We start from the raw sequence: 24,561 nt of genomic DNA, 5'->3' as shown, positions 1-24,561 counted from the left end.
TGTAGTGTTAAAAATGCTCGATATGCGAGCATGAAATTTTTTTTTTCTTTTTTTTTACTAATTATCGTTACAACTTTCGATATGATACGTGTGGGAACGAATATCCACGTTTTTGTGGTTGTTTATGTTATCGAGCTCTAAATTTTTTTTTTTTTTTTCATGCATGTACATTTAGATGTGTTTTATGATGGGAAGTAAATAATTAAATTAATACGAAACGAGTGGCAAAACTTATGAGAACAAAAAAATGCGACGTATGTATTGTAGTTTATTATTTCTAAAAATTTTAAATAAAACAGCTGGATGTTGCAAAATGATTTTTTTGATTTGGACTATTTTTGCCGTTTAAATAGCTAAAATGAGATACTAAAAAATTGTGTACCATAAAAAATAGTACGTACTTATACAATTCCAAAAAAGTATTTTTCAAAGATTTACTGATTTTAATCAAAAAAAATTTTTTTTTTTTATTTGAGTAAATTTTTCAATTATCAGTATTTATTTTATATTTTAGAGTTAAGTACATTGAGACTTACGAAAAATATTTATTTTCTTCTGAGACCCATTTGTGTTGAGTGTCAATTTGTCAAAAAACGTAACTTTCTATAGGACAATAACGAAGTTATCCACCGATTTTGAGCTTCATGTGATGAATTTACCTATATATAACACATTAGAGTACTATTTCCAAAACTATAATATCCTCTAGGATTTCTTTATTGTAACATAAAATTAATATTGTACCCGCACAACCCGAATAAAAACTAAATTAACACGTGCCGCTGATGCATTTTTGATTTTCCAGTTAAATAACAGAATTTTATACTGTTTTTAAAGAAATGGATTTTTTGCTAACCATTATAATGATTTTTCGGAGATAACTACAGCTTTTTATACTTTTTGAAAAAATTTTTCAGCACTTAAAATTTTTTTTCATCCAACAAAATGAGTGGATTGTTATAACTTTATTCAATGCAATTTGATATCAAGCGGATTAAAAAATTATTAGAACCATTAAAAAAAACTATTTCTGAAAATCTTAAAAAATTCCATACTATTTAAATGAGAAATAAAAATGCACCATCCGTTTTCATGATTAAGATCTTAATTTTTGGCTACAGTGAAGAATTTTTAGTGGGTACGAGACTAAAAAATACAACTAATACACATTAATAACATTAACAATTTTTTTCACCTTATTTTAAAGTGGTTGCACTTTTTGCTCTCCCGCAAACAAGTGTAAGCGCGTAAAAATGAAATTCACACGCTATATTCATCGGTGACTTTAGCCACGTTATCGATTCGATTACTTTTCGAAAATACCGTACATGCATACAAAAATAAAAAAATGTATCCAAAACATCATCCGACAGTAAGCCAAGCAAAAACACCACGAGCGTAAATTTCGTCATTCTAATGCATCATCGGATCTTTATATTTATACGATATAGTAATGACCTCCCGCGGCACTAAACACGCGGTTTGTACCAAACGCTCATCTCGACATTCACGAACTTCCGGCCACTCAATAAAACAACATATTACATTTGCCCACGTACATGCGTTTTCATTGCCAAAGAACAACTTGCGCGTCCCGAGATAAGCGACACTGATTTCTCGGTAATGCGAACAATAACGGAAGCTCATCTACGCGTTACGATCGATAAAATCCTTTACTGATCGGTTTGCCTCAGTTATCCACTTTTTCTTTGAAATAAGAAGCAAATCGTAAAAAAAACTGTAGTAAAGATGGATTTCACAACTAATGCCCTCCGTTATGTGAGAACATAAGATACAGATATAATGGGCTGTGGTATCGGTAATCGGTTCGTCGACCGAGTTACCCGTTAGAGCAAGTCGTTCGCGCGCGTGTCAAAAGTCGAAAGTAACAAAGTTTCGATTACGATAACGAGCCCCCTTATTATCATCACTTCGGTGTGACCGGTATATATATATGACATACAGATGCATTACCGTTCGATCACGTTTAACAAGTGCGATCGAATGTATGAGGGAAAAAAGGGGTCAATAAATCACGCGTGCTCGCGATCTGACTTTTATTTAGTTAACGTAACTATGTGATTCTGAATAAGACCTTCGGATAACTCTTATCGCCGTTTTTTTTTCTTTTTTTTTATTAGGTGATACGTTCATGTAATATTCAGATCGGTACATGAGCTGTGTATATACGTGATTGCTCATGGCGTTTTGTAAGAGACGATGCGTTGGATAAGTTTTTGTAATCGCTGTACCGGGAAATAAAGATTTTTTTTCCCTATACAATATCTTTGTGATTAAAAAGTTAAAAAGAAAGAGCCGAAAGATCGATGCTCGTACGTCTGAATCGAAGAACCGATTTTTTCTAATAACCAATTTAATTTGTTGTAAATTTCATTACTTCGTAGAGTATGAAAAAATAATGTATAGACTATTGTTAACACCAATAAAAACGATAATGACAATAATAATAACAATAATAATAATAAACAGTCAACATTTATATACATGTAAAAAATTCCTATATCAATATGCTCAAGTTGACCCTCGTTAGGGGTTTTTTCTTATCACAGCTAAAAAAATTTATTACCATTGATTTTATCTAATCAAAAAAAATGTTTCCAGAATGATAAAACAATTTATAAATCCTTTAAAAAAAAAAGTTATGACCCCAATGACAGTTTTTATGTAACATTTATAAGAAAAAACTAAGTTATACTTTTTATTCACAGGAATTTCGGGTCGCAATTTAAATTTGTTATTTTAAAAGTTTAAGAGAACGATAAATGTTTTAAAATCATCTAACTTCTAGGTCTGGTAATTTTTCTTGAAAAATTAAAAATTATAAAATCCCAATTTTTCCTCTATTAAAGAAAGCTTGACCCATCAACTAAAAATACATTGAATAAAAGAATTTGGTGTATTGGTGTGTAAATTTAATTTCCTTCCTAAAATACTGCATTTTTTATTTTTTTAAATCATTTACGAGTAGGTACAAGTCGCCGTCATTATTAAAGTATACTTAACTTTATTGTAAAAGTAAAAAAACAAATGTAAAATATTTTAAACACTAAAAATCAAAAAATCCTTGCTAAGTATATAAGTAATCCGTTTTCAAGCTCAAGTGGGTAAAAATAACACGAAAAACTTGAGCTTTTAATTTCTGGACATGATACAATAAAAGCAAAAATTCCAAACCATCAAAAACGACGAGGGATAATTGTACAATCAAAAGCGCATCGTTACCATGGTAATCGGTAACATAAATGTTTCTCATATATACAATCATTTTTCCATCACAAGTATTTTTTTATTTTTCATTTTTTTTTTTATTCTCAGTTAAATTGGATCACCACAAGACACGTACACATTATATGGAACATACGCGGAAATTCAGCTAATCATCAAAAGCCCACAATATAAATATATACATGTACCACGATAAAGCTGCAGCTTCCAAAACGACGATAAAAAAAGCCGAGGTCGCTCAAGTTCAACGATAAACAATGTAATTCGGCCACGCAAAGTTATCTACCTCTTTCCCCGAAAAAAAAAAAAAAAAAAAAATTGTATAATCGTTTGACCAAAAGTTTTTCTCTCCTTGTTCAACTAAATAAAGCACGGTTCCCCTATATCACCTCAAATGCATTATCTTTCGCTCGAAGCGACGATCTTCATTTCTTATAAGAGTTGTCCACGAGATGTCGTGAGAACAACAATATGTTGAGATCAGAAGATATGGAAAATTTGTTTGTCGGAATTATTTGATGTATGGCAATTACCATCTTTTTAGAAATAATTCTGGATACCTTAACATCGTTAGAAATGGGTGTTACGTCCGTTATGAATACCCACAAATCAAAGGCTTCACATTTAAATCGACATTTTTCGCCTAAAAATAGTTGAAAACTTTAAACGCCCGTATTTTCGTAAATAATGGACACTGTTGAAAGTTGAAAATCAGAACAAGCTTCACACGGTTTTTAAAAGTTACATTCAACAAAAATGTCTTGTTAAAAATACACAAATTTTGCTAACTATTACCATACACTTATAATTTTGTCAAAATTTACGTAATTTGGACATTTCATTTGTGCAATCTAGAAAATAACACAAACTTTCTAACTGTGAAGACGTCCACTCGAACGACGCTGATTTTCCAAAGAAGCAAGACATTATTTACCAATTGATTTGGAGTAGATTGTCGAGTACAAGTTTCTTGAGGTAGGCTGGAAGTGAAGTGTTACTTTTAATCATGTGAATAAAAGAATCTAGTAATATGATTATAATATGAAATTGAATAGTTTAATGTATATGTGATTTGGATGACTTTTGTGTCATTGATGTCGAAATTTGGTACCAAATACTGGACAAACTTGAATTGCGAAAAGACGTTCAATGAGTTTTGCCTTTTTTGAATAAGAATTCAAATAGTTGAAATAATTTTATGGCTTTAAAAGAACTTCAAACTCTCAAGATTTATTACCTTTGATACGGTGAATTTTGACTTAGGGATTCATGCCAATGACACATTTGCGCTTCTTTTTGAGGTTATATTTAAGGGTGATTGAAATCTTACATTGATTCCAGAATTGTATTACATTTTTAAAAACAACTTTTTACATCAGAACCAAAAGAAAAAAAATACAAGGAAAGGAAAAACGCAACTAGGTGAATAGACTGTTATTATTATTTTAATTTAAATCTTGATTAATAGTCGGAATTTAGATGCAGTTCAGTATAAACTTTTTCAATTTTTTGAATCAAAAACTTTATCAAAGAAATTTAGTAATAAGACATTAACTTCCACAAAAAATACTTTTAATAACAAGGTCTACGTTTCATAAGCATCAAATTTTAATTCAATTTAATCTTTTGATATCTGAAAGATGTTGCTTCATCCAATTCAATAATCTAACATAAACTAGTATTATCAGTACGATAACACTCAACCGATCGAGTACAGGTATTTAACCTTGTTATCCTCAATCTTTTAAACTGTTAAAAAAAAAAAATTTGAAAAAACCTTGATAATATGATGATATTACTTACGTTTCCGTGTTATAATATGGATTACGACAGTGACAATATCCAGGAATCAAATGTCCTAAATATCATTAATAATTATAAAATATGATTAAATACATTCTTATTAGGATTCAAAGCGATACATAAAGAATTCAATTGACTTTTAGTCGAATTCTAATTGAGAGTAAAAAGTGTATCCTGACTCTTTGTAATACGATTTCTCATTTCCGAGGGGACAGATTTTCACTTACTGTGAGGTAAAATTGATTCATAGGAGGAATTTAGGGAGTGGGCAACGTTCCAGCAATAATTTTTAACAAAGGTAACCAACCAAAATAGTATACAATAGAGAACATACCTTCTTTAACAGTCTTGGGAGATAAATGCAAATAAATTATTATGAGACTCCTAAGGAATTTCACTAACTTTTAGTAAAATCAAAAGTCGTTATTGATTCAAAAATATCTTTCTTTTAGAAATTATGAATATAAAATTTCAAGTAGAACGAGAGCTGCAGCGCAAAGTTGCTGCTATACTTATACATTCAGTCAGAAGATGCAAGAAAATGAGCATTTCAGAAATAAAAGGATAAATCACAGTGTGTATTCAAATGCATTTATTTATAATCGTTGATCACATTTATACATTTATACCAGCAATATAATAATTTTCTAAATTTTTAACACAACTTTTAACACAATCGCCTAAATTTTGTTAACTAACTGAAATTGCACGATTAAATGGAATAAACACAGCAATATTTAATAATCCTGCCTTAATACACTGAGCATACGCTTATAGAGACAAACAACAATTTAAAAGAAAACTTTGATAGTGGAAACTATTAAATGTGGTAACAAAAAATATCACCTAGTGAAGGAAAGTGAGGCTCTTGTATGTGCCTCTCGAGATCCGAGGACGTGTCGCAAATATACAGGCACATATTGCAGCGAAAAGGATGTCGAATAGCCACGTGCCTCGTGTAATCGCTGATTTGGCTAAAAGACCCTGATGGGCACGCGGTACAGTGATAGAAGTGGTCATCAAGTTTGTGGCTCATGAGACTACTTGAATCAGTGAATATTTTCTGACATTCGCCACATGGGAACAAATGCCGATTGCGCATGTGATTCTCAAGATAACTGCTTCGGACAAAAGTTTGTGGGCATTGAGTGCAGCGATGGTTGTGCTCAGACCCAATGTGTTTTACGAGGCTGCTTTTGCTGGTAAATGATTGCGGACACTCGTCGCAGCGAAATATGTTGTGCTGGACATTTATGTGCTGCATAAGAACTTCGTTTTGGTTGGAATTAGATGGTGAGCAATTGGTGCTCGCTTTCGTATGTATTTTCATATGATTTTTAAGTTGGTGTCTCAGTCGAAAAGATTTATGACAAACTGTACACTTAAAGGACTTAGTTCCTGTGTGAATCAATTGGTGACCTGCGAGATGATGTTTACGTCGAAAAGTTTTTGGACAAATAGAGCAACTAAAAGGCCTCTCGTCGTCCTTGTGGATTTGCTTGTGCATCGTGAGATCACTATTTTGATTAAAAGCTTGTAAACAAACCAAGCACAGATACGGGTTTTCACCAGAATGGATCTTCATGTGAGTTCTAAGATAGTCTCGCCGGTGAAATTTTTGTGGACACAACGTGCACTGATATGGTTTTTCACCTAAATGGATCCGCATGTGTTTTTTAAGGCTGTGTTTATAGCTAAACTTTTTGGGACACAAATCGCACTGATGTGGTTTTTCACCAGAATGGATCCGCATGTGAATTCTAAGATGGTCTCGCCGGTGAAATTTTTGTGGACACAACGTGCACTGAAATGGTTTTTCACCAGAATGGATCCGCATGTGAATTCTAAGATAGTCTCGCCGGCAATATTTTTGTGGACACAACGTGCACTGATATGGTTTTTCACCCGAATGGATTCGCATGTGCCTTGTGATATCACCATTTGTAGTGAAAGCTCGTGAACAAACCGAGCACTGGTATGGTTTTTCACCAGAATGGATCCGCATGTGAATTCTAAAGCAGTCTTGCCGGCGAAATTTTTTTAGACACACATTGCACTGAAATGGCTTTTCACCTGTATGGATACGCATGTGTAACATAAGTGAACTAGAATAAGGAAAAGTCTTTCGGCATATATCACAACGATGGCATTTCGTTGAGGAACTCGGTTTTTCGGCCATATTTGTTGTGAACAAAATTAACTTCCAGTTGCAAATTCTCCTGTGGTTCTTAGTACGTCGTTGATTTTTTCGAAGCCATAGGGTTGCAGGTCCTCTGGTTGATGATTAGGAGAATAAGCTGGACGATTTTCTTCTGTTAAAAAAAATAGCAAGCAACATCGATTATTTTATCATATATTTCATTAGGTTTCTTTGTGATCTTGATGAAGTATTTTATGTAAAAAAAATGGTTTTTGATGTTTTTTAACATTTTGAATATGATACATTTTGCATTATATTGCCAATAAATAGATACTTACAGACAAGAATATAAGCTGATCTTATTCATGAAATTCTTTTTCTCATCGACAAGGAGTAATTAAAGAATAGAAGAAGAGAACATTTTATAGTAACAGTGGATCAAATAATCATAAGATTATCAGAAAGTTTAAATATTGGTTTTTTATTATTAATAACTGTAAAAATATTGATGATTTATTACATTAGTGGATAATATTTAAGCTGAATATTTGTTTTTGAATTCCAAACTTACCTTTTGTTTCTATAGATTCTCAATTGCTTGATTATTCAATTACTTGCTGAATTGAATTAGTAGATTATTATGTCGTTTAAAAATGGTAATCTGGCTCCTTTATGCAAGCATTTTCTTTTGACTTCGCACGAATTAAATAAATATCGTTAATCAAATAGTTTTACACAAATATATAGAACAAAGAAATTTTTTTAGTCTTCTTACATCACTAAAGAAAGAGTTGTGATCCAAACTATTAGATGTCTACGAATCTAATGATAACATTAATCATTTCTCAAACTGTTATCAAGAAATATTGTTGAAGAAATAATTGGTATTGGTGAGTTTAAGACAAAAATTGGTATTTTCCACGCGTTTACGTCCAGATCTTAGTGAAAGCAATAGTTCGACGAGAAACACTATTCACTGCGATACGGAGAATCGTCGTTTTTTATAACTTTTAACAGACTAATCAGTTGAACTTCGCGCGTTAATTGATAACACGTTAATGATGCATATTTCTTTTTTGTAGTTTTGTAACTTACGAACGGTATTAATTGACCATTAAATTTTTTCAAAACAAAGTATGATTATAATAATGATACGCTGATCGTTTATTTTTATAACCTGGGGAATATCATTCGAATCCGTTTGAATCATAATCACGTGATGTACAGTCGAACATCACATAACGGATAAAAAAAGGCTGAATTTGAAATTATTCTCTTTTTAAGATAGGATATGTCATATTTATATTATATAATGGAGTAAATGATACGGGACTCCTAAAGAATTCCAATACGTTACGATTAAAATATCCTTATACTAATGAGAGTGAAAAATGTTTTTTTTTTTTTAATTATTATTTAAAAGCCAATAAAAATAAATATCAAGTGTAATGATATGAAACTAAATAAATGTAAACTACAAAAAACATAAAGTAATTATACTTAGCTGTGTGAAAAGTGAACAATTGTAAAAAAAAGTATATTTATAAAAACTAAAATAAGTCTATACATTTTTTTATTTCTAATTCGTTTATTTAAAATCATCAATCAAATCAATACATAAATCGCAGAAATATAATAAATTTGTCATAACTTGAAAAACGAAGGAGCAAAAAAATTTTTTAACTCAAAAAATATTTCAATATTTAATCATTTTCATAAAATACGTATTATAGCAAATATCATTGTGCAAAATTAAGTGTAAATTGGATACATTAACCTCAAGTTTATTCCTGAAGCCATACAGCACTCCTCAGTTAAAATGAAAATCCGATTTAAAACCGTTAACGTGAATTTCAGTAATATTTTGTCGAGTTTTTCGACGGTGAATGACTTGGCCTCACATAATCAAAGATCATGGCAATCGCGTTTGTGCCACAAGAGATCGGAGGATGTGTTGCAAAAGTAATCGCACATGTCACAACGAAATGGGTGGCGATGAGCTACATGGTAATTGTAATTGTTGATTTGACGAAAAGATCGCGGACACGTCATGCAGCGATAGAAATGATTATCAAGTTCTTGATGCGTGGGGCTATGGTAATCAGTGAAAGTTTGTTGGCTTTTTCCACACTGAGAAAAGTGACGATTGTACATGTGATTTTCGAGACAACTGCTTTGGTCAAAAGTTTGTGGACATTGAGTGCAGTGATAAGCATCACTGTGCTGTGTTTCCATGTGACATTTAAGATGTTGGCGTCTTCTAAAAAATTTTAGACAAATTGAGCACTTAAAGGGCCTTTCGTTGGTATGAATGCGTATGTGAGTTACGAGGTTCGACTTTCGTCTAAAGGTTTGGGAACATTCTGAGCACTGGAATGACTTATTTTCACTCATATGGATTTGCATGTGATCCATGAGATGATGTTTGCGTCGAAAAGTTTGCGAACAAATACAGCAACTGAAGGGCTCCTCTTCCCTGTGAAGTCGCATGTGCCTCGTCAGATCATTATTTTGATTGAAAGCTTGTGAACAAACCGAGCACTCAAATGGTTTTTCGCCGGAATGGATTCGCATGTGCCTCGTCAGATCATTACTTTGATTAAAAGCTTGTGAACAAACCGAGCACTCAAATGGTTGTTCGCCGGAATGAATACGCATGTGATTTTTAAGGTAGTCATGACGACGGAATTTTTTGGGACACAAATTGCACTGAAATGGCTTTTCACCTGTGTGAATACGCATGTGTAGTGTAAGAAAACTGGGAAAAGGAAAAGTCTTTTGGCATACATCACAACGATGGCATTTCGTTGAAGAACTCGGTTTTTCGGCCATATTTGTTGTGAACAACGTGTCAGTTAAGAAGTTGCAGCTGCGGATTCTTTGGCTGTTGACGTTGGTATTGGGTGTTTTTCGACGTAGTAATACCAGTTCTGTGATTCGATGACCAGTGCCACTGAAAAAAAACAAATGATAAAGTAGGAGTGAATTCTACTTAATACTTTTTCAAGACAAACATTTTCTTGGAGATCATGTTGCATTAAATATCATATTGAGGAAAGCGAGCAATCGTGAACAAAATAATTTATGTTAATTTTCTTACAGATTTAAAAATTGTAAAAAAATGTGTATGATCAATTGAACGGGAAAATTCTAGTTTTTGATATAAATGGAGGTCACATGGCTCTGATAATTTCTACTGGGCCAGATGGAGTTTCGAAGGACAACAACAAACAATATTTAAATGTATCCAAAATACTACAGTTTTACCAGTAAAGTGCGACTAATACATCCGACGCTATGGAGCTACTAGAGATACTAATATTAATAATAACTAATAGTACATTTATTAGGCCCCTTTTCCTTGGTAAATTAAAGAAAGTTCCATACAGTTTGCCATGTGCATCGATGAATCTATACCCCACTACAGCCCAGAAAACAGTTGCTTTGTTACCTTTAGTGACATGAAAACACTTAACCTACTAAACAAAGATGTACTTTGTAAACTTTGTCCAGGCATGATAAGTTGTGTTTCCCAAACCATACAAATATTTTTTAGATATTTGGCAATAAGCCAGAGTACTAGTAAATAAAAAACACTCACCTTTCTGACTTTATGGATACTCTGTGTGGACTTGGTTGCTCAAACACGTGGCGAATCGAATTTTTATTCGATATCTTTGTTTAACAATCTTAATATGTCTTTTTTTTTAAATATATCACTTATTACACGATTACTTAAAAAAATATTATTGCGTTAGTCAAATATTGCTGTACGAAAATAGTTAGAGCATCGACTTCTCGCTCTCACGCAAAGAACTGCTATCCAAACCGTTGTAGGCGTTTGAAACCCAATGCTGTACTTACAGTAAGTTTTGAAATGGTCGTAGGTATTTTTTAGTGTCGTCAGAGATATCACTAATGACATGATAGTTGGTTATTGGTATTTACCGTACGCCTCACGCTGTAAGTACGTAGAGCAGCTAGGATTCACTGAATTCAGTAGTTGAAAGAACCAAAAACCATAGAGATGATTTTTAATGCAGTAGATTATTGGGAACAGCCATTAAATGGTAAAATTAAGTTGCCAAAAGTAAAAAGTCCCTAAACATTGGTGTTAAAATACCAATTCTTCATGTTTCCACAGTAATTTTTATAAGCTCAAGTGAATGCTGCTAAGTTATTGTATTACTTTCAATATAAAATGCAAAAAAAAAAAACTAACCGAAACAACTATTGATTCTTTGGTTACTATAACAAAATAAAATAGTCTATTATAATAAAAAATAATTTTTTTTGGCCATTTTAAGTACGTAAATATTTAATGTAACTCACTACTATATTTAACTGTTACATTATAGTTAAGAGTGACTATCTTCATATTTTTACTATTTTTAATTTTTAAGTTGACCAATTTCTTTTCCGTATCACGGGAAAAAAATTTGGCGGTGTATTGCATAATTAAATTGATTGGTCGATCCAACCACAAATTGATTGCTATATAACTAACTTTAATTTGTTCAACTATGAAAATTGCCAGAACAACCACTCAACTATTGTTATTTACTTTTTATAGCTAAGCTTACTAAATTTTTTTTCCGTGAAGAAGTTATAAAATACAATGACTATCGATATTGCTATGTGTATTATTTTTTTATCAAACTATATCTTTGATGAAACACTGCCTAATGCGAGATATGTCGAAAGTAGGAATAATCATTACTTCATTAGTGTCTTTTTTCGACACAAAAAAATGTATAACCAATTGGGGTATAATTTTTACACTGTCATTGAATTTTCAGACATCGCACAGTTTGAATCGCACCTCTTCATTCAACAAAACAAGTAAGTCAGTTCAAAAATTAATTTTTTTATAGTCTTGTACTTGTATCAATTATTGACTTATTCAAATGTGCTTCATCATCATCATCATCATCACACGTTTTGCATTTATTTACTGAAAAAATAAACCAATGTTTTGACTTTAAGATGAACTAACAAGTACTTTACTTATTACTACCATGAAATTTCCTTCTTTCGAGTATTTTCTACCTCATTCATTTCTTGTCGATATGAAAAGTGTTTACATGAAATTTTCGTATTACGCATAAACATTCTTTCTAGTAAAACGCAATGAGGTCATTTACATTCGTTAAAAAATAACTTTCTGTGGCATGTTACCAGGTTTTAGGGTCAACTTAAGTAAATATTTATTAACTTCGGGTTTCATCAAAGAAGAAAAAAATTTAATACTTACGTATGCAGTACACAAAAGGAAAACAAACTGTTATTTCTTCTTCTATTTTTAACCCATACGTGTATACATTTTACATAATTAGGTTATTAAAAGTCATGATAAATTTATCATTTTTGAAATGTTTAAAAACGCTAAGACATTTTTTTCATATTTTAACGTCATCAAAATGACAAAGAAACCTAATGAAATGTATGATAAAACAAGCGATGTTGCTTGCTATTTTTTTTAACAGAAGAAAATCGTCCAGCTTATTCTCCTAATCATCAACCAGAGGTCCTGCAACCCTATGGCTTCAAAAAAATCAACAACATACTAAGAACCACAGGAGAATTTCAAACTGCAAGGAAATTTTGTTTACAACAAATATGGCCGAAAAACTGAGTTCCTCAACGAAATGCCATCGTTGTGACATATGCCAAAAGACTTTTCTTTTTCCCAGTTTTCTTACACTACACATGCGTATTCACACAGGTGAAAAGCCATTTCAGTGCAATGTGTGTCCCCAAAAGTTCAGTGTGAAAAGTTACCTTCAAAAACACATTCAGACCCATTCTGATGAAAAACCATTTCAATGCGATGTGTGTCTAAAAAAATTTCGCCGGCAAGACTACTTTAGAATTCACATGCGGATCCATTCTGGTGAGAAACCATATCAGTGCGATTTGTGTTCACTAAAATTTCGCCGGCACGACTACTTTAGAATTCACATGAAGATCCATTCTGGTGAAAACCTATATCAGTGCGATTTGTGTTCACGAAAATTCAGTAGTAAAGCCAACCTTCAAAAACACATGCGTATTCATTCCGGCGAACAACCATTTGAGTGCTCGGTTTGTTCACGAACTTTTAATCAAAATAATGATCTGACGAGGCACATGCGAATCCATTCCGGCGAAAAACCATACCAGTGCTCGGTTTGTTCACAAACTTTTAATCAAAATAATGATCTCACGAGGCACATGCTAATCCACAAGGACGAAAGGCCCTATAGTTGCTCTATTTGTCCAAAAACTTTTCGACGTAAACATCATCTCGCAAGTCACCAATTGATTCACACAGGAACTAAGTCTCTTGGCTGTACAGTTTGTCATAAATCTTTTCGACTGAGACACCAACTTAAAAACCACATGAAAATACATACAAAAGCAAACGTCAATTGCTCACCATCTAATTCCATCCAAAACGAAGTTCTTATGCAGCACATAAATGTCCAGCACAACATATTTCGCTGCGACGAGTGTCCGCAATCATTTACCAGCAAAAGCAGCCTCGTAAAACACATTGGGTCTGAGCACAACCATCGCTGCACTCAATGCCCACAAACTTTTGTCCGAAGCAGTTATCTTGAGAATCATGTGCGCAATCGGCATTTGTTCCCATGTGGCGAATGTCAGAAAATATTCACTGATTCAAGTAGTCTCATGAGCCACAAACTTGATGACCACTTCTATCACTGCACCGCGTGCCCATCAGGGTCTTTTAGCCAAATCAGCGATTACACGAGGCACGTGGCTATTCGACATCCTTTTCGCTGCAATATGTGCCTGTATATTTGCGACACGTCCTCGGATCTCGAGAGGCACATACAAGAGCCTCACTTTCCTTCACTAGGTGATATTTTTTGTTACCACATTTAATAGTTTTCACTATCAAAGTTTTCTTTTAAATTGTTGTTTGTCTCTATAAGCGTATGCTCAGTGTATTAGGACAGGATTATTAAATATTGCTGTGTTTATTCCATTTAATCGTGCAATTTTAGTTAGTTAACAAAATTTAGGCGATTGTGTTAAAAATTGGTTAAAATATTATTACAACGATACACGTTTATGTTTCAAGATTTTTTTAAGTTAATAAATTCTTGTACACTTTTATTTTACAATGCTCTCAAAATTATTATAATGCTGGTATAAAAATATCAATGTGATCAACGATTTTAAATAAATGCATTTCAATACACATCGCAATTTATCATTATTTTTCCTGAAGGCTTCATTTTTTGCTGATCTTCTCCTCTGAAACACGATGAAGCCTGTATAGCATCTTTAAAAAGAAAAAATGAATGAAAGTAAGTATGGTAACTGTTGTATACAGTCAGCCCCTATTATTTTCTAATGTTTAATTTATGATTTTGAAATCAAATCGATTCCTCAAAGAGACTGTAGAAAAACAATTTCAATATGAAGAGCAACAAAATCTGAAAAGCCCTATTTTACTGGTCATTATATGCAACACTTCCTAAATATTCGGAAAAATGTCACCATGAGATTATTTGAGATTTCCGAATTATTTCAACTATTTCGAGTTATTGAAATACATCGATGTGCCAGAATAAGTAAGTGACAGTAATTTTGTGTTGTAAGTCAAAATATGTTGATTCATGTTTAGGATGTAAATCATTCTGAAGAAATTTAAACTTTACATGAAAAGGAATGAGAACTTGTGACTTCGCTTAAAGTTAGTGAAATTGATATTTTCGTTGATAACATTTATCTATAAGCACGCATTACTCAAACGCTGCGTACTATCTAAATTTCTAATACGTGAACTTAAAGATTTTTTCACAGGTTGTGTAATAAACATAATTATATTAAAATATTAATATTATTCATATCTAGATACATAGAATTATTGGACATTATCGTAGCCGTAATCCAGATGATAATCAAGTTTTTTCTGAAGTTCTTTGAACACCTGAACCCATTTGTTTTAGTGTTACCATACCGACATAACTAGTTAATGTTTAGATTATAACTCCAAGCATTTAGCTATGGGTTATTATTATCACTATTATTCATTGACGAAGACATGTTTCAAAGAGTAAGCCATCGATCTTTTTAGGATAATATTCGGATTGTATAAAAAATTCTCAATAAATGCGTGTGACAAAATGAGACGAGTTACAAGATGATCCGACTTGGAGTCGCCAAGGCTCGTTAGGTTGGCAAATAAAGAAAGTAAAATCCCTTTCAAAGATCGCAATTACAAAATGTTCAAAGCAACAACTTTTTAATACTGAGTTATTGGCAACACAATTCTAATTCAAGTCGATTGCAATAAGGTGAATCAACGAGAGAGAAATGCTTATCAAAAATATATCTATGAGAAACATCCGGGTAATCTAAAAAATTAAACTAATTTCTCGTCAAGTGTGATTCTGAAATAACACATGTTGTTAATCTTTGATATTGGAAATCATGAAAGGCATTGAGTGACGAAAGCTTGAAATGACTTGAAATTTTGTATTCGAGAAGTTGATTACTTAATTGTTATCAAAAATACGATACATAGAAGTTAACTGTTGATTAATCTATTTTTTGTAGTTCGATTATTATTGCAAAATACTTTGAATGAAACGTGAAAGTAGATTGAAATTTTTTTTATCTAATGCTTTCAATGATTTTTCGTTTGATATCGAAAAATACCATTCCTGAATTTATAACGTAAAGTTAGTTTCGTGTACTGATAATCATACCAGACTTGCCTGATTAGAAATTAGGAGATTAAGTGAATCCCCTTGAAAATGATTGGAGGAACAATGTTTTCGAATGAAAATTGACCGAGATCATGCAGACGAAAATAGGACCTCGTTTTGCCTCTCAGCAACGGGGAAGACACACTCTCAAACTCCCTCAAAAAAGTGATGCGTCGCTTTTTTAAAACACGACTTGATTGGCCGTCGATGTTCGGTCTCATTGGTAAGTTTATAGTTTATATAAATATGTATAGCCTTTTGCCACATATAGGTATACTACAGCGTTCTATTAGCGGTTACCGGTCACCTACAATACTATTATTAATTGGTTATCGACAATGGATAGACAACACTGCTATTGTAATTGCACCTTCAACCGCGTGGCTCCGGTTCCGTTCCCGCAAGTGGCGAAAAAAGTAGTTGGTTAGTATATATAGCCGAATTAGCTTTTCAGTCGTCAGAGTTGTGTGCACACTGGCTCTGACCTACCCATGTGTTAGGCTTGGCTTGAGCTTCTATAGACTTCTAGTAATGTCGAAAAAAAAAACGTAGTCGCTCGCTGGGACCAGTGGAATTGGGAGTCAGACTCCTGGCGTGTTCATACTTTTTTTTTTTTTTTTCATAATTTTTTTATAAACCCAAAATACTGCCTTTTTATTGCATTTTTGAAAGTTCTTCTATTTTGTTTATATAATTGAGTCATTGAATTTTTTAAAAATGTTTAATATGTTCATAAAACCATAAAGTACATGTATTCTTCAAATTTTTTTCAAATATTTTCAATGTATTTTTTATCATGGTAGTCCAGAATATTATTACTTCGTAATAATATATTATGTATACACATTTATTCAGAAAATTTCCAATTAAATTTTCCATTATTTTTTCCATGACTCCCTACGTCCCCTCACTATCCTTAAGGACCCTTCGCTACTCCCCACTCCAGATTCGGAACCTCTGCAGCAGCTTTAGCCCCCCCCCCCCCGCAAAATTAGGAAAAATTCCATAGATTCGTCCATTTTCTTAATTGGATCCAATTTTCTGTTATTTCTTATACGCAACTTGAAGGAGACAAAACACCTCTATTCCCGATTCTGATAAAAAAAACAACATTAATGAACTATTCATTTATAATATTGAAAAAAAATTTTTTTACTATACAATAATTTGTTTAAACATATGGCTATATTTTCTCATTTTGTTTTTTCTTGAAAAACCCCTTCGTTTCCAACCTATTTCTTTTTTCGAGCCTTTTTTTGTAAATATAGCACTAAAAAACAGCTACTTAATAAGCAATGGTAATTATTTAATATAGTTACAATTTTTATCAGATAAGATTTTTAATAGAAAGTTTTGAAATTTTATAATTTTGAATCATTTTTGTTAATAAATTACATAAAGTAAAACGTAAATAAATCAATTTGGCTTAAATTAATCGGAATTAACAACTTTATTTTAACGAAAAGACGGCGCGCTTGGACCTCAATTTAACAGAAGAAACATCAAATAATCAGATACACAGGTAGTATTTTGAGGCTTTTGTGTTGATAATAAAAACACGCAATTTAGTGTGAAAAAAATAGTAAACATAAAAAAAAATTTTATTTATCGTATGAGTATAATAAAAATCTTATGTTAACACATTTTTTATTTTTTAAATTATATTTAAAATATAAGTAATTCACTGAATAACATTTGAAGCACAATTGATACACACGTACTTACGTACGCATATTACATGTTTCCTTTTTTTTACCAAACTCTGAATATTCAATGATATCTCCGTCTCATTTTTTAACATATTGCAGTTCGAGCCTCGAACAATAAAGGTTTTTAAAACTTTGTTGCATCAGACACACAGAGGAGCAGCGACTGCAAAGGTATACTCATTTTCGCAGAAATTTTTTCTTTTCTTTTCAGTTACGTTTGACGCGCCTCGGGCGATCTAAATCATATTGTGATTGCTTATATAATTTTATGTTCCATGATCCATAAATACAAATTTTTGTCTATTTTTCTCTTTTGAAAGAACAAAAAAGTTAAATATTATCATTTTAGATCATCGACACAGTGTGAACATACTTCATTTAATATGTCATTACAATTTTATCAAAACAAATATGTATGCATATAGAAACTACTCAATTCCCGCAAGTTTGCGCGGGTGGGTTATCACGTGCAAGGGTAAAATCAGGTCTAATTTAGTATGGGGTTTATATCATGTACTTCACAGTTGAAACATTGAAAATTTTGCTATGATTTATTTTAAATTTATCTGTAATATTGCATAAACTCAAATTTAAAAAACTTCCGTTGTGTGAATATGTAAAACTATAAAAATTTAAGCATCCAAAAGTTTAAAACCAAATTTTTGATGTTATGTACTTACTATTATACTATGAATAATAATAGCCAATATATACTAGTATTGTAGGTGACCGGTAATCGTAAATATAACGCCTTAGTATGACTACACCAATTTGGGTAGATGGTAAGTTTGTATATATACGTCTTGCTTTGCCACATATAGGTATACTACAGCGTTCTATTAGCGGTTACCGGTCACCTACAATACTATTATTAATTAGTTATCGACAATGGATAGACAACACTGCTATTGTGATTCCGTCTCCAACCGCGTGGCTCCGGTGCCTTTCCCGCAAGTGGCGAAAAAAGTAGTTGGTTAGTATATATAGCCGAATTAGCTTTTCAGTAGTCAGAGTTGTGTGCACACTGGCTCTGACCTACCCATGTGTAAAGCTTGGCTTGAGCTGCTACTAATGTCGAAAAAAAAAAACGTAGTGGCTCGCTGAGATAAGTGGTAATTGGGAGTCAGATCACTGGCGTGTTCATACTTTTTTTTTTTTTTTTTTATAATTTTATGAGGAGCCAACGTACTGCCTTATTATTGACGTTTTTCCAAATTTGTCTATTTTATTCATCTCGATTTCTAAAGGGTGAAAATTCCCTCAGTAATACATAATAAAATTATAACTTTTTTCGTTAAAGTTAATATATATTCATAACAACCATTTTCAGGTAACGTTTTTTTTTAAATTATATTTAAATTACTTTGAGAATACCATTTTCCATTGTTATACCATGGATCAAAAGAGTGACAAAAGAATTAAGTATAATAGTACACGCAGTTTATGGCTAGTTGCGTCTTTCCTTTTCTGGTATTTTTTTTTTTTTATCTAACGTAAGTAGTTGTTTCAAGAAATACATCACGATTTTTAAAACTAATATAAAATTCTAATGGCTCTACTAAACTAGTACTAAATAGTTACCATAACAAGGTTGCATAAAGTGTTAAAATATGCATCATTAAAAAAACGATTAGATGTTTTCTAAATCTTTTCTTCAATGTTACGTAAATATAATGTGCTTCAGAGATGTTTTACGCATCACAAGCAATTTTTTTCAAAGCTATTCTTAAGGTTTAGTAAATAAATAAAAACTTGGTTGAAATATGTTAACGTGTTTCTTATTAAGATTCACCTGATAAATATTTACAAGTGTACTCGCGTGCATAACGTTTATCTTGAGTACAATAATATTTATATGAAGTGTACATACTCCAGATGGAGTCAGTACCTACACTATAATATAAAAAAAAAACTATATATATACACACTTTAAGCAAACGAAATAAGGCGGCGGTTGGGCAGAAGCTTGGACCCAAGTCTGCGCCCCATTACAAGGACACACTTGGCCCCACCTTGGCTAACTGGACATCTTGACTTGGGCCAAGCTGTCGCCCATTTTTTATTTTCAATCGGGTAGGTACTAGATTATTGAGGATGCCTAAAGAGGACCTCCCGTATGCCGCGTTGTGGGGATCCTCTCCCCCACAGCGTTACTCTGCCAATGTGGTCCTCGGTAGGTAACCTACTTAGGTCCTAACGAACTAACGAGGTTACCTCAATGGATTTCTGTTCGGGTATGGACTCTCGAGAGGACTTCCGCCTTTGACGCGGGGGAGTTTGGTTTTGAGCTTCCATCACCTCCCGCAACTGCTTCCGCTTTGCTTCCCAAAACATGTCCTGACGTTGGGCAATCTCTGGATACCTATTGATAAGCGATAGATTATTGAAACATTACAAGAGTATAAGTTTGGATTAACAAAAAAAAAAAATCTACCTTTCGTTGAAGTCTTTGCTGGGAAGCACGATTAAGCGCCAACCTTTTTTCGGTTGGTGTTTGGCCATGTTTGTAAAGATTTCTCTTATTTCCTCCGCAGGCAGTTTCACAACGGACGAAATTGCTCTTCTGTCCACAAACTCGTGTTCCGTAAAACTCAAAAGCTGCGAAAAACCGATGATTGTAAGTTATTGATTTTTATAATAGGAAATAAATGAGGAATATAAATTTTATATAAGACAAAAGTGAATTTGTAAACAAAAAAATTGTGCATTAGTACGTACTATGTAATCTCTCGCTCTGCACATAAGTTCAGCTGGCACACCGCTGTGAGCTGAAATAGTATCCTTAGGATAAACTAACTCGCTATTGATGACCCAGTTGCCTTGGACAAGTACAGCTACTTGCTGTAGGTACTTTAAAATACTGGCTGTTTCGTGCTCAAGACTTAATATCGCCCGTAACTGTACAAATGACATGACTTTGGCTGTGAACAAAAATTATCGTTGATATGATTGATTTTAGACAAAACAATAAGAAAAAGGAATACCAACCGTCTTTCATCAAAATTTTAACTTGATCTAGCAGAGGAAGAGTACGGATATAGCTAAGAGACGTTGTATGGCTTTGGATGTTTGCTTTTGAAAACTGTTCTTCCTTCAAAGGAGGAGCTAAAGAATCTAAATATTGTCTTTTTGATAGATTCAAGTTATTTACGGCATCTTCGCTAGCATTACAAATCATTTCCATGCGGGTCAGCTGAAAAAAAAGAAAAATTTTCGTTGAGTATCTACATACAATAAAATTAAAGCATATTCAACATGGTCATGAAAAAAATACCTCGGCTTGAGTAGTTTTAACTGACTTGTAATCACACGATATCCATTGCTCTTCTGAAACTTTTTTAGCGTGAGTTTGAAAAGATTGCTCTTTCATTTTTATTATGTGATCAGGAAGTTTTCTAGCAAACGAAACGTTCACTTGCTTTGCTTGCTCTTCCTCTTCTTCAGACTCTGTTGGAAATATTTTATAATTAGCACGTGAAATAATGTAATTGAAAATGATCAAATCCATAAAATTTATTACCATCTCCTGTATTTTTTCCATCGTCTTTGACACGTTTGTCAGCTTTATCGAGATAACCAAAATCTGGTCGCAATTGTAGGAATCCTTTTAGTGGAGTAATGTGGAATTCACCATCTTGATAAACTCCAATACCATAATTATCACAGTTTGGTAAGGCTCTTGATGATTTTAAAACTATTTTGTCCATCACATCACTGAAAACGAGTATGCAGTTTAACGTAAAAAAAAAAAAAGAAAAGTGAATGCTACACACTTAAAGAAATCAAGTTTGTACTTTTCAAAATATGGTTCTTTTTCCTCTCCATCTTTTTTCACTGGTTCCTCAGCACTGGCAGCTATATCTTCACCCTTTTTTTGATTAAAGTGACCATCAGTCGTATCAATTGCAACTTCAATCATGACTTCTTGATTCACTGGCTTAATGGCAGTCTTTAAAAATTCTGCATCGTCATAACCACTTATTGCTGGTTTCATCGGATATTGAAATATGAAAAGTTTGTCAGCTAGCCTTTTGGATAAAAATACTGGAATCTGCAACCACAAGAATTAATAAAATTTAAATCTGCTTCAAAAACCAAGTCTACAGGTAACTTTCAAACATTTTTTTTTCAAGTTTATTAGTTCTACGACAATATTGATTTATTCTGGCAAGTGAAAAACAAACTTTCGATCCATTTGCAATTAAATAACGAATTCATTCTATCTATGTAAGATTACTTTTCACATTAGAGTATACACCCAATTTTTAAATCTCTTTATGGGTGCAGCAATAAATATCCAAGCTCTAACCTCCACTATTATTAATAGACATTGAAAAAAAAAAGACACCAATACTTGAAGAAAAATCTTACCTCCTTAACAACAGGATCATCGTCTTCTTCCATTGCCTCGGGACTTGGCATATTTTTTTTTATTTTAAATAAAACTAAGTATCTAACTGTCGAGGACGATCTATTCGTCGGCATGTGCAACAACAACAAAGCGTGTGCTTTTCGGCTTTTTGTGTAAATCTTTTCGCCTAACCTGACCTTACAAGTATCATCATCTAGCAGACGACGTCGTAATTTTAGAGCTTATAAATTGCAATCTCGAATCATTCGGAGTTACATCAATCGTATTATAAACGATTTTGTATTTTTAATTTAATTTACACGCTGTCAGAAACGGCAAAACAAAAAAATACCCTCTTTGGCATTAGATTTTCTGACTCCAAACAATCAATGTGACTATATCAATGCGAAATATTTCGTCAGCAGCCTTTTAAGTGCGTAATTAAATGTAAACAATGTACTTCCTTGTAGTTATAACATTTTAGTGATGTGGTGTATGTTTATTGTTTACAACGTGTCGATAATAGTACCCAAGATAACTGTTTGTTGAGAATTATCCAGTTCAAAATGCCAACCATAGTGTTGGAAGACGAAAAAATCGCAGATTGCAGTACCGTGGAGTTGGAACTGGAAGGCGATTGTCTCACTTGGCTGTACAAAGTTGCGCCCGCCTTTCCTGTCAAGGGATCCAAGGTTTTCATCCAGCGAAACTGTATTGTAGTTCTCAAATCAAAGCTGATTTCTTTGATCCTCAGGTTAGAATCATTCACGAGCCAAGAGACTTTTACTCTACTCTGTTGGAAAAATGTAAAACCGCAAGATCAAGAATAACTATTGCCTCGTTGTACTTGGGGACTGGACAGATGGAGGCAGAGTTGGTGTGTTCCTCGTGGATTTATTGCATTGAATAATCCTAGAGAAATTAATTCAACTTTTAAATTTTACAGGTGAAAGGTATGAAAGAAGCAATAGAATCTAATGGTGGAAATCTTCAAGTCAACATACTCCTAGATTACATGAGAGGGTCGAGAGGGCAAAATAACTCGAAAGAGATGTTGATGCCACTGCTCAGAGGGGAGTTTGGACACTGCTGTCGCGTTTTTCTCTACCATACCCCTAGGTTGCGAGGTTTTTTGAAAAAGCTCATACCAAATAGGTTTAACGAATTGGTGGGGTTGCAACACATGAAGCTTTACATATTTGATAACACTTTTATTATCAGTGGGTAAGAAAAGTAAAAGAAGATACGCACTTGTTAATACATGCTACTGACATTGATTTTTCATTTCTTATTTTTACAGAGCAAATTTGAGTAATGATTATTTTAGTAACAGGCAAGATAGGTACTTTATGATCGAAGACTGTGAAGAGCTTTGTGATTTTTACCATAGTCTAGTTAAGAAAGTATCAGAATTCAGTTTTGAATTGCAAGCTGATGGTGAAACTCGATTCAATGATAAAATTGACATACATCCCTTCAAAAGTTCGGTCGAAAAATTTTCCAAGGAAAGCTCCGAAATAATACACGATTTCTTTCAGAATCAAATAGACAGGAGGTTTGATTTATGCAAAAAAGGTATTAAAAAAACATTTATTCTAGAAATAACACAAATCTTGACACAGTGTGTGTATTTGTTCAGAACCTACGAAAGCAGATACATGGGTGTTTCCATTGATACAGATGGCTCAGTTAAAAGTGAGGCATGACAGTGAAATAACGTTGAGGCTTTTCGAAACTGCTCCTGTAGGAGCCACGTTGAAACTAGCGACGGGATATTTTAATTTAACTTCTGAATATCGAAACGCATTGGTGAATTCGTGTAGAGCAAATTGTCACGTGTTAACGGCTCATCCCAGGGCAAATGGATTTTTCGGTAAGTTATGAAATACCATTGAATATGAATTGATAAATCATATGTTTTTTTTTAACGGTAATTAGGGGCTAGAGGTATCGCAGGCGGAATACCGGCAGCTTATACGAAAATTGAAAAATCATTTTTTGAATTTTGTGAAAAAAGAGGACAAAGCGACAGAATCAAATTGTGGGAATTTTCAAGGCCTGGTTGGACGTACCACGCCAAAGGTCTTTGGTATTCGATGCCGGGCCAACAAAAGCCTTCATTCACTCTGGTAGGCTCTCCAAATTTTGGTAAGTGTAAAAAAATTTACTGCTACCTACGAAAAAAAAAAAAAAAAAAAAGTTTGAATGTTTGGTTCCTAGGGTATAGATCTGTCGAAAGGGACCTGGAAACTCAAATTGCAGTTGCAACAAGGAATACAGAGTTACAAGAGTCATTGCAAAAAGAGTGCGATCGGCTTTTCAGCCGCGCCTTACCAGTGACAAAGCGAACGTTTATAGAAAAAGAAAGAATACCACCAGCATGGGTTCGAGTAGCGGTGTTCTTTTTTCGTTATTACTTTTGAATTGCCTTCTGACTACTTATTTCGATAAAATAAATCGCACATCCACTAAGTTACTTGACAATTTTAATAATTTATAGTCCTAAACCAAATAAAGTATTAGTCATTTTATACTCTTACTTGTCGAATTTTTAAAGTAATTTTAATTTAACTGATGTTTGAAAAA

The 24,561-nt window shown here is 33.0% G+C and overlaps 3 protein-coding genes across 4 annotated transcripts; 1 reads left to right on the top strand and 2 right to left on the bottom strand.

Moving 5' to 3' along the window:
• Window positions 1-8,819: 8,819 nt before the first annotated feature.
• On the bottom strand, window positions 8,820-10,926 carry LOC149373948 (uncharacterized). Its single transcript, XM_089595363.1, has 2 exons — window positions 10,791-10,926; window positions 8,820-10,142 (listed from the first exon to the last, which is right to left on the bottom strand). The coding sequence occupies exon 2, from the start codon at window positions 10,019-10,021 to the stop codon at window positions 9,095-9,097; it is 927 nt and encodes a 308-aa protein (XP_089451489.1). The 5' UTR covers window positions 10,022-10,142; window positions 10,791-10,926; the 3' UTR covers window positions 8,820-9,094.
• Window positions 10,927-19,038: 8,112 nt separating this feature from the next.
• On the bottom strand, window positions 19,039-22,132 carry Polr3E (RNA polymerase III subunit E). The gene is made up of 8 exons (XM_014359528.2): window positions 21,996-22,132; window positions 21,419-21,675; window positions 21,145-21,338; window positions 20,899-21,071; window positions 20,613-20,817; window positions 20,343-20,545; window positions 20,059-20,222; window positions 19,039-19,986 (listed from the first exon to the last, which is right to left on the bottom strand). Exons 1-8 carry the CDS (start codon window positions 22,107-22,109, stop codon window positions 19,818-19,820), a joined length of 1,479 nt encoding a protein of 492 aa, XP_014215014.2. The 5' UTR covers window positions 22,110-22,132; the 3' UTR covers window positions 19,039-19,817.
• Window positions 22,133-22,207: 75 nt separating this feature from the next.
• On the top strand, window positions 22,208-24,515 carry PGS1 (Phosphatidylglycerophosphate synthase 1). Of its 2 annotated transcripts, XM_014359521.2 has the most exons (8): window positions 22,208-22,408; window positions 22,502-22,667; window positions 22,730-22,852; window positions 22,922-23,199; window positions 23,276-23,550; window positions 23,615-23,848; window positions 23,914-24,123; window positions 24,196-24,515. In XM_014359521.2, the coding sequence occupies exons 2-8, from the start codon at window positions 22,542-22,544 to the stop codon at window positions 24,396-24,398; spliced, it is 1,449 nt and encodes a 482-aa protein (XP_014215007.2). In that variant the 5' UTR covers window positions 22,208-22,408; window positions 22,502-22,541; the 3' UTR covers window positions 24,399-24,515. The 2 variants fall into 2 exon arrangements, with proteins under 2 accessions (XP_014215007.2, XP_089451676.1); XM_089595550.1 differs by having other exon boundaries at window positions 22,208-22,667; window positions 24,196-24,514.
• Window positions 24,516-24,561: the final 46 nt, after the last annotated feature.

This window comes from Copidosoma floridanum, unplaced genomic scaffold (assembly GCF_036245765.1).
Source record: "Copidosoma floridanum isolate Cflo_tuat_1 unplaced genomic scaffold, Cflo_Japanese_pri ptg000025l, whole genome shotgun sequence".
NCBI classification, from domain to species: domain Eukaryota; kingdom Metazoa; phylum Arthropoda; class Insecta; order Hymenoptera; family Encyrtidae; genus Copidosoma; species Copidosoma floridanum.
Note: the sequence above shows the minus strand (reverse complement) of the source record. Positions and strands in the feature narration are given on the sequence as shown.

Bases quoted from the DNA above. Each gene is read 5' to 3' on its own strand.
- Polr3E (XM_014359528.2), bottom strand. From the start codon at position 22,109: ATGCCGACGAATAGATCGTCCTCGACAGTTAGATACTTAGTTTTATTT. The intron at 21,339-21,418 runs GTACAAACTTGA...ACTCGTTTTCAG, and splicing joins AAAGAACCATATTTTGAAAA to TGATGTGATGGACAAAATAG. The intron at 19,987-20,058 runs GTAGATTTTTTT...GCTTATCAATAG, and splicing joins AGCAAAGACTTCAACGAAAG to GTATCCAGAGATTGCCCAAC.
- LOC149373948 (XM_089595363.1), bottom strand. From the start codon at position 10,021: ATGGCCGAAAAACCGAGTTCTTCAACGAAATGCCATCGTTGTGATGTA.
- PGS1 (XM_014359521.2), top strand. From the start codon at position 22,542: ATGCCAACCATAGTGTTGGAAGACGAAAAAATCGCAGATTGCAGTACC. The intron at 22,668-22,729 runs GTTTTCATCCAG...TTTGATCCTCAG, and splicing joins TTCCTGTCAAGGGATCCAAG to GTTAGAATCATTCACGAGCC. The intron at 22,853-22,921 runs GTGTGTTCCTCG...TAAATTTTACAG, and splicing joins GACAGATGGAGGCAGAGTTG to GTGAAAGGTATGAAAGAAGC.